This window comes from Chenopodium quinoa, unplaced genomic scaffold (assembly GCF_001683475.1).
Source record: "Chenopodium quinoa cultivar QQ74 unplaced genomic scaffold, ASM168347v1, whole genome shotgun sequence".
Lineage (NCBI taxonomy): Eukaryota > Viridiplantae > Streptophyta > Magnoliopsida > Caryophyllales > Amaranthaceae > Chenopodium > Chenopodium quinoa.
This window is the reverse complement of record NW_018745566.1, coordinates 1,471,076-1,484,906: the sequence shown is the minus strand read 5'-3', so window position 1 is coordinate 1,484,906 and position 13,831 is coordinate 1,471,076. Positions and strand designations below refer to the sequence as shown.

Sequence of the window (13,831 nt, the reverse complement as noted above, 5' to 3'; positions counted from 1 at the left end):
CAAACTCACAAAAACGTCTTCCGTATCAGGAATTTTCTGAACCAGACTTGAATTTCAATCTAAAAATACATTTTTAGGGTAGCATAAAACCACACGTTTTTTCGGGCCGACCAGGCCATTAGGCTAGGCCATTGTTGATCACCATTAACATATTCGAAAATTGTAAAATAAGGCAAGTGATGCACTTATTTAGAATTGGAGTGAGTAGCTTCTTGTCAATCAATAATTATAAATACAAAATAAATATAAATAAATAAATTAAAATGCTAAGATTGTTAACTTCAAATGCACCAACAAATGAAGTTAATCAGAAACGCTACCAATTACATGCTGTGGTTTCAATTCAAAAAGAAAGTTGCAAGCAAAACAAATATATCACAATTAATTGATATTACACCAGCCTGGGAAAGGAGGAATTTTTTTTTTTTTTTTTTTTAATTTACCTCTCAATGGAAATGTTTAAAGGTTAGTCACCGGCACAAAAGCTTATGCAACGTCTATCATTCAGTAAGATATGGAGGAACCAACAGATGCATAAACTAGATGCACAAACGCTTTATGCATGGGAGAGCTCAGGCACCCAATGGAAACTTCTGGGACAGGGGGTATTTTGATATGTAGCATGCACTCAATTCGATTTCTCAGTAGAAGGGACACTAGCTTCTGAAATGGTTATGGCAGGGGTAGAATCCATTAAGCTGGCAGCTATAGCAGCTTTTAGATCTTCATCCTCCATGGCAAGAAGTTCTGCCTCAGAAAGTGATGGGAATTGATCAGAAGTCTGTCTCCTAACTGGATCAACTGCACGTGATGATTCACCCTTTGAGTTGCAGGCTTTTAGTATCCTCACACAATCTTCAGGAGTCAGCCACTGACCAAAACCATTTGAAGCTTCGGATGAAAGAGGACACTCCTTTGGGAAGTTTCCTCTCACAAGAAAAATACTCCACCCAGCTCCTTTTAGCGAGTCAAGATATGCAGAGAGGTAGAATTTGGAAAGCTGCTCTGGAGCTGCATAAAGGCTATCAAAATTATACCACTCTCCATTCACCTTTCTTATGGTAAACCAGTGATCCTGCAAATGACATATGAAAGCATTTTCCTCTTCAGGGTCAATTTGAGCTGGTTCTGCTACTGGTGAATCTAAAGGAATGACCTGCAAATCCCACACTTCCAAGGCTTTCTGCAAGACCTACATTGTGTCAAAAACAAATGTCAAGTATCAAACCACATGAAATTAGTCAGGGAGAACTGGACTGTCACAGCATTCTATAAAATGTGCTTCCTGTGTTCCTTTAGGTTTCCCCATTGTGTAATATTCCATTTGCAGAGAGAACTTTTAACCATGAATACCCATCAATATACATAAGAAAAAAACATAATCATGAACTTGTAAAATTTGTTTCAATATATAGTATCAAAATATTAACTTTTCATAAATATTTAATTAGTAAGTTAAAAAAGATGATCAAAATTATGCATTGAAAACTGTAAAAAAAAGTCTAATGGAACAAACATTAACAGAATGAGCAGTATGATACTATATAAACATAATGAAGTGGATAAATGAATTTTATAAAAACATAAGAATACAAAACAAAGTTGTTTACAGTTTGTGCATTATGCAATTATAAAAGAATTATAAGGTGGTACTCCTGAGGTTTAATAAAATGCATGAGGCACCACATGGTTTTAAAATTTCAAGGGGGTACCACTTGGGGTTTGCACAAAAAGTGTTTGATGATAGATAGATGTTAAGTTGCCTAAGTAACCTCACCCTAAACCAGTTAGCCCCTCCCCATTAACTTATATCCTCAAGAACCATGGCCTTTTCCTTCCCTCACTACTAAATTACAAACATCCTCAGCCCCATTCCCATCCATCACCACAGCCACCAACTAAACATGGCAATTCCATTATTGTATGTCCACCCACAACTCTCAAAGCCGAGCCAGCACCCCTTCATCAAAATCCAACCACCAAAGCCATCAAACCAAACTACCACTGCCAGCCACTGTCATCAAATAAATAAAAAATAGAAAAAAAAAACCTCCCACCACCAACAAAACACAAACTCCTGCCGCCGCACTTACATCATTGCAACGAAAAACAAAAGCCATGAAACAAAACAAGTCTGTGAAGAGAGGAAATTTGAAAAAGACAGGGAGAACCAGCACACTATCATCCTAAACTGAGTGTCGTAAGAATTTATGGATAATTTAGGATAAAATAAAACATCAAGCATGTGAAATTTTTGTAAAGACGTCATCCGTTAAATCAGCTAGCCCCTTCTTGTCCAATCTTCAAGGAAACAAACTTAAGAGGTTAAACTCTCAGTTCATAAGAAGCTTATTAGTAGAATCTTCAATAATTTTAACTTTTCCAATCAAAGCTTCCTAGACATATAGGACTTTAATTTATTACTATTTTCATGCAGTAGCAAAGTCTATTCAATCTAATGAACAATTTCATGAAAACCTTTCACATTGTTCAACAAAAGAGAAAATGTTCCCTGGCTGTTAGGCACTATTTAGGCAATCAAGAAGTGAGCAATCCTCGTGTTGGGTTAATATCCCCAAATCACGGTTAGTTGAGTAGTATTACTATTGTTAGTAATATATGTAAGAAAGTAAAAATGAAAAAACAAAAAGAAAATAAATAAAAAAAAAAAAAAAAAAAAAAAAAAGAGAGAGAGAGAATGCATCGAAGATGGATGATTGAATTGGGCATTGAGTTAGTGGACTTGATAGTCCAAGATAGTCATGTTGGTGTCAAACCTAGTAGAAAATAGGTGCTGGCTTTGCTTACTAGTATTTATGCATGTAGTTGAGAAGTTTGAATGAGAAGCTTTATCGTATGCATATATATGAGAAGTGTGATACAAGCTGTGGGTGTGTGTGAGAAGGCACACACTATGGGAGAGGCTAGAAAAATGCAGTAGCTAGCAATGATGTACAAAAGCAATGAGTGCATCTCAAGAAGGAGAGCACAATAGCTGTAGTAGTGAGGGAGGAACAGACGATAGGCAAACACAATATTAGTGTGAGGGGTATTTTAAAATTTGTATAAGTACCAATGTTAAGGGTACTTAGTGCAGACTATCCTAAAATACATTGTATTTGATAATTGTAATTGTGGTGGTGGTCTTTGTACACCTAAAATTATTGATAGTAAAGTTGTTTTTGTCCTAGAGATCGCTATGGGGATTGTTGATGAGGGGTTTTCCACGTAAAAAACTTGTGTGTTGTTTTTGTAGTTCCGTATTTTATTATTTTTCCCAATATTGTGTTTATCTATTGCTCTGTTCCCAACACCTCGGAGCCTAAAGCAACCCATGATCAGATTTAGGCATTTAGCCGATTAGTGATAAAGCTAGGTAAATTTCCCACAATTAGCCATGGTTTCATCATCTTGTTTGGATGAATATACAATTGCTTGGTAACATAGACATAAGATACATGATACATTGGACTTTAAGAGGGTTCACGGGAGGGGATTTTTTTTAATAACTCTAGTAAAGTTGCATATCCTTCCACCCTGTGATGCTCAAAATCAGCCCACACCACCCTTATGTGCACTCACACAACCCGAGAGTGGACATGAGAGTGGACATGAGAGTGGACATGAAATCTGGTACAACTATTGGGAGAGAAAGTGGCTTGGCACACACTAACACTAACACTGGATCTATAATCGAAGTACATATTAACATTAATAATAACCATGACATTGGGGCTTTTGAGAGAAAGAGAGAGACAAGACTTCCGGTCCCACAATCCTCTGGTATTCTTCTCTGGCAGCGGGAAGCTAGTCTTCTTCGACATTTTCCCCATTTGGTGTGTTCTACATTTTTCCTCTTATTTTATTTTTATTTTTGTTGTTTTAAAAATGAGGATAGGTGGGAAAGAATATACGTGACTACACTATGAGCCCCAACAGATGTATTTAGTCACACTTTTTTTAAGGGAATTCTCGGTCTTTACTTAAACTCCATTAGTTATAAACAGGAATAAATATAAACAAAATAAATAATACAGTAAAAAATTTGAAAACTCATTTTGTGACCCGCTACCCCTTACTCTTTTCAACACTTCATTATTTTATTAAAAATAAGTTGTAAAAATCTTAATTTATTTTTAGATTTGTGTCACTTGGTACATTTCAAGTTTTGGATCCTTTGAAAAAGTTCTCTTGAAGCCTTAATTTAATATTTCCTGTCTAATCAGATTGAATACCTGAGTTCGAGCACCTTAGCTTATAAATGACAATACACTTATATTAAGATTCCTCCTTAAGTAATCAACCTAAACGCAAAACTTGTAAAGTTGTATTGAATCTTTGCTTCCATGCACAATTAAAGTGGTGACCTTTATATTTATACCACGGCCAAAAAAAAATCTTGTCAAAAGACTAAAGGGGCATTTAGTTGGACTTCTTGTTGTTTGTTTGGGTTTTTTGAACACGGAACTTGATTCTGACTCCACCACATCCTCCTATAATCTCATACGCATTCCACTCCCCATAGGTTCTTATTCCAATCCACCCAAGATAAACACCCCACGACACACAAGAATTAAACTACAAGCTGGACCAACGCTTCCAATTGCCATTCAATCATTCCTTCTCCGGCATATGTAGACTAATAGATTCTCGTTCAAAATGGTTGATTTTTTTTTTGGAATATTCTACATGGTGGCCTCTAATTATTGCACTTTATTTTTTTGGTCCACTATGATTATGTTTAAATCTCCAATGTGCCCTTTTTTTTATGGTTAACTTTAGGTGCTTTATGGTAAACCTTTGAATGAAATAAACAAAATCACTATTTCAGGTGGGAAGAGGTGGGTTCAAGGTTAATTTGGGTGGGGGTGGTTTCGAGGTGAAGTTGGATGGTTTTGGATATGGGTGTTTGGGGGGGGGGGCGCGGAGTCTTGCGCGGAATTTACCAGGAGCCTTAATTCTTCATTTGTAAAGGCAAATTCTAGATTTTTTTTTTTCTTTTTTTTTTTTTTTTTATATATCTCGTGTATTTTTTTGGGGGCAATACACTTTAATCAGATGGTGGTGGATAGATATGATGTTATGATCCTAACTTGTGAGTTGAATTAATTGATTTTACAATTTTTTGCGACGGTAGTTTCTATTTCAGATTGGCATTTTTTTCATTTTTTTACTACTTTTGTACTTTAAACAATAAATAAATAAAAGAAAGAAAACCTACTTAAGTGTATACTGTACATTTATGAGAATAAATCAAACAATCAATCCATCAAAGCCTTAATACCATATGAGAATAAATGGGTTTAAAAATTACTAAAGTTATATATGGTATGTAAAAAGGCAAAAAGAAAAATGAATTAAAGCTAGAATTCGTTCTAATACAAGAGTGAACCAAGCATCAACAATGGATTCATAATCCATACCAAAATTAACCAATCAATTTAAGGTTAATATGGGGTGTTGAATCATACCTCCTTGGTATGGATCTTCGTACCAATCCATTCTAGCTAAGTGAACCAAAAGATGCCTAAATGGATGCTGAAATCAAGTAGGATCCAAGAGTGGGCCTCATGGGGGTTTATTGGGCTCTAATGCAGTATATTGGTGTTCAAACAACATATTTGACTATCCTAAGTCTCGAATAATCTATATTAACACTTTAAAAGGTAAAGAAAGAGTAGCAGAAGGTAAAGTTGGAAAAAATATTCTACGTTAAAAGGTTACTTTGTGGGGAATTTTTCATGAAAATGTAAAGAGTTAACACTAGCACTAGGGCAGTCCTCCCTTTAGTACTTGGAGGTAGTCTGCCACCCAACTACCAATTTAATGATGAACCCGACCCGCATTGAGTAAGACTACAACAACAACAATAAAGCCTTAGTCCCAAAATGATTTGGGGATTAAGTGAGACTGCAATGGTTTTATTCATGTACAGTCTATTCTTTGTATTTAGGCCTTGTTTAGTTCACCTTAAATAAATAATATTCAGTAAATAATTTCAGTTCAGTCAGTAAAAATAATTTCAATTTAGTATAATTAATTTCAGCTCAGTAAAAATAATTTCACTTTAGTAAAAATCAGTAACTCTAAAGAAGAAATATAATAGAGAATCAGTAAAAATAATTTCATTTCAGCAAAATAAATTTTAGTTCAGTAAAAATAATTTCAGTAAAATAATTTAAGTTCAGCAAAAATAATTTCAATTCAATAAAATTAATTTCAGTTCAGCAAAAATAAGGTGAAGTGAACGGGGTCTTAATGAGTTGATCTTGATCACTCAAATGTAATCCAATTGCACTTATCAGTTAAAGTTATTGTTTAGGATACTTGTAGACGCATGTAAATGGGGGAGAATCATTTTATAAAGGAAACTTTCTGCCTATCACTAATCTATGTTGCTGGTAACAAGAAACAGAGTAAGTATTTGTTTAATATTTCTATTGATTTGCTTGACGATGATTGTTCATCAAAATAAAAAAATTAGGTAGTGAAACCCATATAAATACCAAAAGAGATACCTTACTCTTTGATCAAGAGCCCTTCCCAACAAAAGCGTGAACATAAAAAACAAATGGAGGCAAGAATATTAACGAATGTGGAGGATTTAGAAAGAAAGATTCTCGTTTATCATAGAGAACCATTGCAAAAAAAAATGCAAGCACAATGAGGCGGTGGTCTTGGTGCGCGTCATTGAAGTGAGGCGCACAATATAAACCAGTTATGGAAATTTGCTTATGTGCACCTCAGAAGGACACCTCAAGTGAACCTCTTTGAATGCGCCTTGCCTAGAGCAAAAAAGACGATCTACCCTAGTCGCCTAGCGCCTAGGCACAACTTTTTATACACTGCAGTAGACGTCCAATTTAAGCATAAAAAAAGGTGGGGGATTAGAAAGGAGTGATCTCACTGGTTTCAAGAGAGAGAGAGAGAGAGAGAGCTTGGGGGTCTGGCTTAATGTTTGAGCAATTTTGCTTAGACTATAAGACAGGATCCATTATGGCAAAGTGTTTTCAATTGTCAAGGATGATCCTACAGTTCAAGATAATGCTCTTGATCATGGAGTTGGATCACATCAGATTCTAGCTCCACTAAGCACAGTCAATTTCAGAGTGTTAGAACTAATTCCTAAGTGATAAGAGAGGACCTCAACACTTTAGTAATGTTTCATGGCTAGCTGTATGACTGTTGGTAGAGATTATGCAAGCTTGATATGGATCAGATCCTTCCTTTAGGAAACTTTTTGAATTTTGCAGTTTATGTTGGTAGAGATTTTCCCAGCTTGACAAGGATCAGATCCTTCCTATGGGAAACTTTTTAAATTTTGCAGTTTATTGAAGGAGGGTAAGTGCTTGGACAGTTTCTAGAAGTTTCACAGCGTAAAACCTTAACTATTAAAATAATACTCATCAATACAGTAGCCAGGCAATTTAACAATATGAAACGCTGCGGTTTCAAAGACTTCTTACAAATCTAGAGCAATTAGATGTAACAGAATCACAGAAATCCAAATTAGTGTTTAATGGTTTTACAAAAACTGAAAAAAAAAAAATAATAATAATAATAATAATAATAAAATAAAATAAAAACAAAACCAAGCCCAAAAAAATTTAATTCATAATCTGATTTTCTTGTTGATAGAACAAGAAAATATACTCCGAAATGACCTAGGAAAGCAATAATCTTCCTAAACTCTCCAAATGAAAAAACAATCTGATAAGTTTCCTAATATCAACCATACAAGGAAAAATAGCTAGGTAAAAACACATTATGAATTCCCAAAATCTTGCTGCCCTAGGCTTTCTAATTAGTGCATTGATCCTAATCAACTCCTAATCCAACTCACAAAACAAATTGGAACCAACTCACAAGTCAGGTTTAGCTCACACATGCAAACCATAGTAAAAACTAAAGCAACTTCATCTTTTTTGTTACATTTTGAACCTTATTCTTAAAGGACAATTAAAACTATGCAACTAATCACAGATAACTTTTAAAAAATAAGCTCAGGAGTTTAACATGTCCAGATTGTCAAATTTTTTGGTTAGATACTAGCCTAGAGGTGCCTTAAAAAAATATATACATATTTCCGAAGTCGGTGCACTAGATGTAACTCATAAAAGGAGTTATCTCACAAGTTCGGTACTATAGATGTGTCTTCAAAAATAATACTCACCAAATAAATCATAAAAGGTGTTATTTCACAATGTCGGTGCTCTAGATGTATTTTTTGAAAGCATTTCAACACAAAATGGAGGTAATAAAATGAAGCAAGGCCAAGGATATTTAAAGAGTATTGCCTAAATAATAAGCAACTTAACATCGTGTATCTCATTTAATTAGGGTATATGGGAGGTGAGGGCCATGCTATAACCCTTAAGAAATGATTGAACGCAATTAAGGCTCTTCAATTCGGCAGTATATGAATGGTTGGCAATAAAACTTATTAGGAACTTTTATTAATAACCTCTCCTTTGACTAGAAATTATGCATTTCATATTCATAATGTTACTTTTATACAGATAAATTTTCTAAAGAGGCGTATCCCTTCTCACTAGAAAATTCAAGCCCCCTTCTTTGAATCTATGTGAAAATGAACCTTTACAAAAAAAAAAAACCACCTACTAGTATTCAAAATATATAATGGACAAGTCCAATCTTCTTTCTAAATCAAGTTTCAAGCAATACTCTATTTTTTTTCCTTTGCAACTATAGTCATAGGATCATAACTTTATTTGAAATTATGTTCCCTTTCTTAAGAACAACTTGGTCCGAAGGCATTGCCTGTAAAAAAAGTGCATTCCAAAATAAACAAGTAAATCACCTTTGGCAAGGCCTCTACAAGCACCTTAGTTCAACCATGCTTTCTTCATCCATGAAATCATCTACTCATCCTGAACCAGATACTTCCTTTATTCAAATTTTATTACCATATTTTCATTGAATGATCTCCATTACCTGACCTCTACTGTACTTCATTCATTTTTTACCTAGACTCGTGATCCAAGCCATTATTATACATATGGAATGAAGAAGTCACAACTAGGTGTGCCAATTCGGGTAAACATTTTGATTTCGGGTAGGGCTTATCGGTTTTGGGTTATGACGAGTTGGTTTATAACAGGTTGAAATGATTAGCGGGTCGGTTTTGACAATTATCAGGTTAATTCGGTTTGGATTTTTTTTTTTATTGCGGTTTCTATTCGAGTCGGGTCCTAATCGGGTTTGGTTTTCATCAGTTCGGGTCTTAATCAGTTTGGGTTGAATTGGGTCAGTTTGAAAATGGGTTTAGCGAGTTTAAAGCAGGTTTCGATTCAATCAGTTTGGGTCCCTAATCGAGTCGGTTGTAATCGGTTCAGGTCATAATCACTTTGGGTTGAATTGGATCAATTTGAAAATGGGTTTTGATTCAAAACACATCAGGTAAAATCAGGTCGGGTCATTATCAGGTTCAAGTCATGATCGATTTGAGTTGAACTGGGTCCATTTGAAAATGAGACCCCGTTCGAAGCGGGTTTATGTTCAAATCATATCCGGTTAATATCAGTCAAGTCATTATCAAGTCGGAGTTAAGTCTTAAATAAGTTGGGTTTCTAGTAGTGGGTTGAAACGGACCGGATCATAAACATATTGGGCGAGTTGTAAACGGTTCGGTCTCAACGGGTTAAGGGTTGTAAACGGCTTGGTCGCAACGTGTTACAGGTTGTAAATGGTTCGATCTCAATGGGTAACGGGTTGAAAACGTTTGGTCACAACAGGTTACGGGTTATAAACGGTTCGGTCACAACATGTTACAGGTTGGAATGATTCGAGTTTATCGGACTTTTGTCGGATTTAAATGGTTTCGGTTTAAAATGGGTCGAGTTACTATCGTATTCGAACGTAATCGGTTTGGGTTATTTCGGTTTCGGATTGTAACGGTTCGGCTTGATAATGAGTCAAGCATTAACGGTTCGAATTAGAAAAAGTTTGGTCGGGTCGGTTTTCAGAACAGTCGATTCTGGAAAAGTTGTATTCTTTTCTCTTTATAAAATCAGTTAGTTTAAATATATAGTTTTACTTTGTTTTACTTTTATGTAAAATTAGAGTAATTTAATTATTAAACTTGGTGCCCACTATAGGCATTTGTGGTTGCTTTTGAGTAGATCTTAGAGCTCCTTCTCTTGCTGTGTAGTTTATCTTGCCCAAGTTAAGGCCAATGTGAATCTCCCTTCAATTGGGCCAAAGAAGCAACATGTGTTATAGCAAAGGAACAAGAACTAGGTTCTCATAACGCTCTTTTATTTAATTGAGACTTTATATTTTCCAGAAGTTGCATTTCATCTTATTAGATGTTTAAGACTAGTGTGTAGGTTAGATTTTCATTCCTTATTTCGAAAAAAAAAAACACACACAGCTTGATTTAGCTTTTTGGCTAGCCAGCAACATTGCAGAACAGCTTTGTTGGTCTAGTGTGGGATGATTATACAAATTCCCTACTGCACATTAAATTCTCATATAGGCATATAAAGTAATCATGCGTGGCATACAATTCTTACATGATAACTATCTTGCGAAGCCACCACTGCATTTTTGGCCATAATTACTCACTAATTTCCCACAAGCTGGTCGAGGCCGTCTTTAGAAACTTAAAGGTTATTAGCTTCTTCAGCTTGTGCCTTATGTTACACTTTTCAAAATGAACATGATAAATTTCTCATCCTACAATCTAATCTGAGGACAAAATAAATTTTTCTCCTAGTGAAAAGGCCATATAAAAGGAGACTCAGTCCATTCAAAGAAATTCAATACCTTTCTTATTGTCATTGCACAAGAACAGTCCTATATAAAATTCGCCCCAATGTTCAGATATTCATATGTGCTTGTCTATATACTCCCTTTGTCCCTTATTGATAGTCCCTTTTGGCTAAATTTTAGTCCCAAAATATTCACCCCATTTGCTTTTTCCAACAACCATTAATATTAATTTTTTATCAAAATTCCCTCCAATTTACAACAATATTTGTGCAAATTAACTTTCCCATGTAAATTTTGCTTTTTCATGTACTTTTATTATTTACTCTCTCTACTTTTTTGCATACCCAATGTAAATTTATCTTTCCAATGTACTTTTTCTACTTCTTATTTATGTTTATTAATTCCCGTGAAAATTGCCCATTAGGGACTATCATTAAGGAACGGAGGAAGCATATTATTAAGTGCTAATCACTCCCATACAAGGGCCTTAAATACAAGTTTGCTACATAATTTCGATTAATTCAGATTGGACTACAAAATGTGTCAGTTAAGACAATCAGCACATACCCCAACTGAGCACATCATATCTAACCATGTCCATGTATTAAGGCTTTGCAATAGTCACAATGTAGGTATCAAATAATCTTAGATACTAACACCAATCACTGCACCCAAGCCTAGAACTAGCTAAATCCTAAAATATACGAACACCAATAGTTTCATACTCAAACGGCTCCATTCCATTAGATGAACAAATCTAGATATGAGATTCACTCCAAAGTCAGAGTGTACTTCAACATTAAGCTAACAACCCAAAGATGGCTTGATTATCAATCACTGCACAGTGCACACGATGAATGAAAGAATGATCCAACTCTTTACTTCTCATGAAGACAACTAAAGTTGTATCCTTCATAACCATTTACAGTATAATCAAAATTCTTTTATATATAACAAAAGTTATACCCTTAAAAAACTAATTACAGTGACGAATTGTCGGAACAGAATAAACACAACAGTATATAAAAAAAATCACGAAGCATTCCATATAATTTCTCCGATTCGGACTATCCAGAGGTCAAACGTCACCATTATAAACGTTAACATACATTCTAATCTTTCAATCACAGAATAATTTACTTCACATTGTTTCAACAGTCCCAATCAATTAAAATAAGAACCTTGAAATTCAATCAGAAATGAACCCAAAAATTGAATAAAAACTGAGATAAAAGTCAATATCCGCAAAATTGGGATGAGATTATTCAGGAATAATCGATACTTAGGATTAATTAAAGTAAATGGCCTAAACTTGGGATTAATAATACCGAAAATTTACCTGGATGCTAAAATCGCCACCCAACGAGACGTTGTGGGACTCAGCAGAACCGAAATCACCAGCACCGACGGTATTTTGCGTCATCATCTGCCTTTCGGTCTGATCAAGATCGGATGCAAGAGCGGCCAAATCGAACTCAGAGAAGAAAGGTCCTTGTAATACTGTATTCACGCAATGCACAGCGCACAGCTTTCCTTCTTGGACTTCGTGATACAGCATTCCTCCATTGCTCGGACCTTCCATTGTTCGGAGTCTGAAATTAATTTATCAGGATTATACAAATTGGGAAACCCTAAATTGAAAGGAACACAGGAATTTTCACTTTGCTTCTTCTAGTTCAGGTCCGATGTGATGTGTGTAGTACGTGTTTAAACTGCCACAAGACAGAACCCACAAGTCGCACGTGCAGTATTTTTTTTTTCTTTATAATTTAAAGAGATGGGCAAGCCGCAAACTTCAATAGCATATCATATCATCATATAACCAATAAATAAAGTCGTCGGTCTATTCCTTCAACAAAAAAAAAAAAAAAAAAAAGCCGTCGGTCTCGCAACCAAGCCACGAGACATCGACATTTGGCATTTTAGTTTTTCGCCAAATGTCACAGCACGTAGACGACAAATAGGTATTATTGTGACACATGTAATGCAAAGTTATTTAAGATAAAAATATTATTTTGAGTTTTGTTACCAATATACTTCAATGCCCTTTAAAACAAGATTTATTTATAATGTATTTAATTTACTTTAAAAAAATAATAGAAAGTTATTAAAAAATAAGTCTTAGGCCTGTTCACTTCACCTTACAAAAATAATATTCAATAAAAATAATTTCAATTCAGTAAAATTATTTTTAATTCAGTAAAAATAAGTTCAGTTCAGCAAAAATAATTTCAGTTCAATAAAAATAATTTCAGTTTAGTAAAAATCAGTAAACTTAATGAAGAAATATAATAGAAAATCAGTAAAAAATAATTTTACTTCAACAAAAATAATTTCAGTTCAGTAAAATTAATTTCAATTCAATAAAAATAATTTCAGTTTAGTAAAAATAATTTCAGTTTAGTAAAAATAATTTCAGTTCAGCAAAAATGAGGTGAAGTGAACGGGGCATTAATCTGTAAAATATTTAAGTTCAATAAAAGTTCCTTAAAAAATAAGTTCAATAAAAGTAATTTAAGTTCGATAAAAACAATTTCAAGTCAATAATAAAATAGATATCTATTTACAAACAAAAATATAAAAAGTAAACTATTATATAATTAAGCGATATGATATTGTATGTCTCAATATTCTACATTATTAAAAGATATTATAAGATCGCATTTAACATTCAAGCCAAAAAAAAATTAAATATTTTTATGAACAATCTAGGTATCACCCGGGCATAAAACTAGTATATAAATAGAATAAGCATTTTTCAAGAGCATTCAGCACGCCCTATAAGCATATGTATTATTTGACCGATTAAAATTAGATTTGAATTTTCTTTTTTAATTTAAAAAGTAACGAATAAGATTTAAGAAATTTTCCACGTAGATAAAAATAGCAAGTAGGGATTTATTAGGATTAAAATTATTTAAAAACGAAATACTAATTTTTTTGAGAACTAAAAATTATCTTTAAATGCTAAAATTTTAATTATTAAGAAATTAACAATTATACAAAATGATAATAATAAAGCGTACCTCGCACGGGTTCAACGTGCCACAGAAAAAGTATTAATTTGACCAATAATAAATTAGATTTATAATTTATT

The 13,831-nt window shown here is 34.0% G+C and overlaps 1 protein-coding gene across 1 annotated transcript; it reads right to left on the bottom strand.

Moving 5' to 3' along the window:
- Nucleotides 1-223: 223 nt before the first annotated feature.
- Nucleotides 224-12,316, bottom strand: LOC110716227 (ataxin-3 homolog). Its single transcript, XM_021894845.1, has 2 exons — nt 12,074-12,316; nt 224-1,192 (listed from the first exon to the last, which is right to left on the bottom strand). Exons 1-2 carry the CDS (start codon nt 12,314-12,316, stop codon nt 629-631), a joined length of 807 nt encoding a protein of 268 aa, XP_021750537.1. The 3' UTR covers nt 224-628.
- Between the last annotated feature and the right edge of the window lie 1,515 nt (nt 12,317-13,831).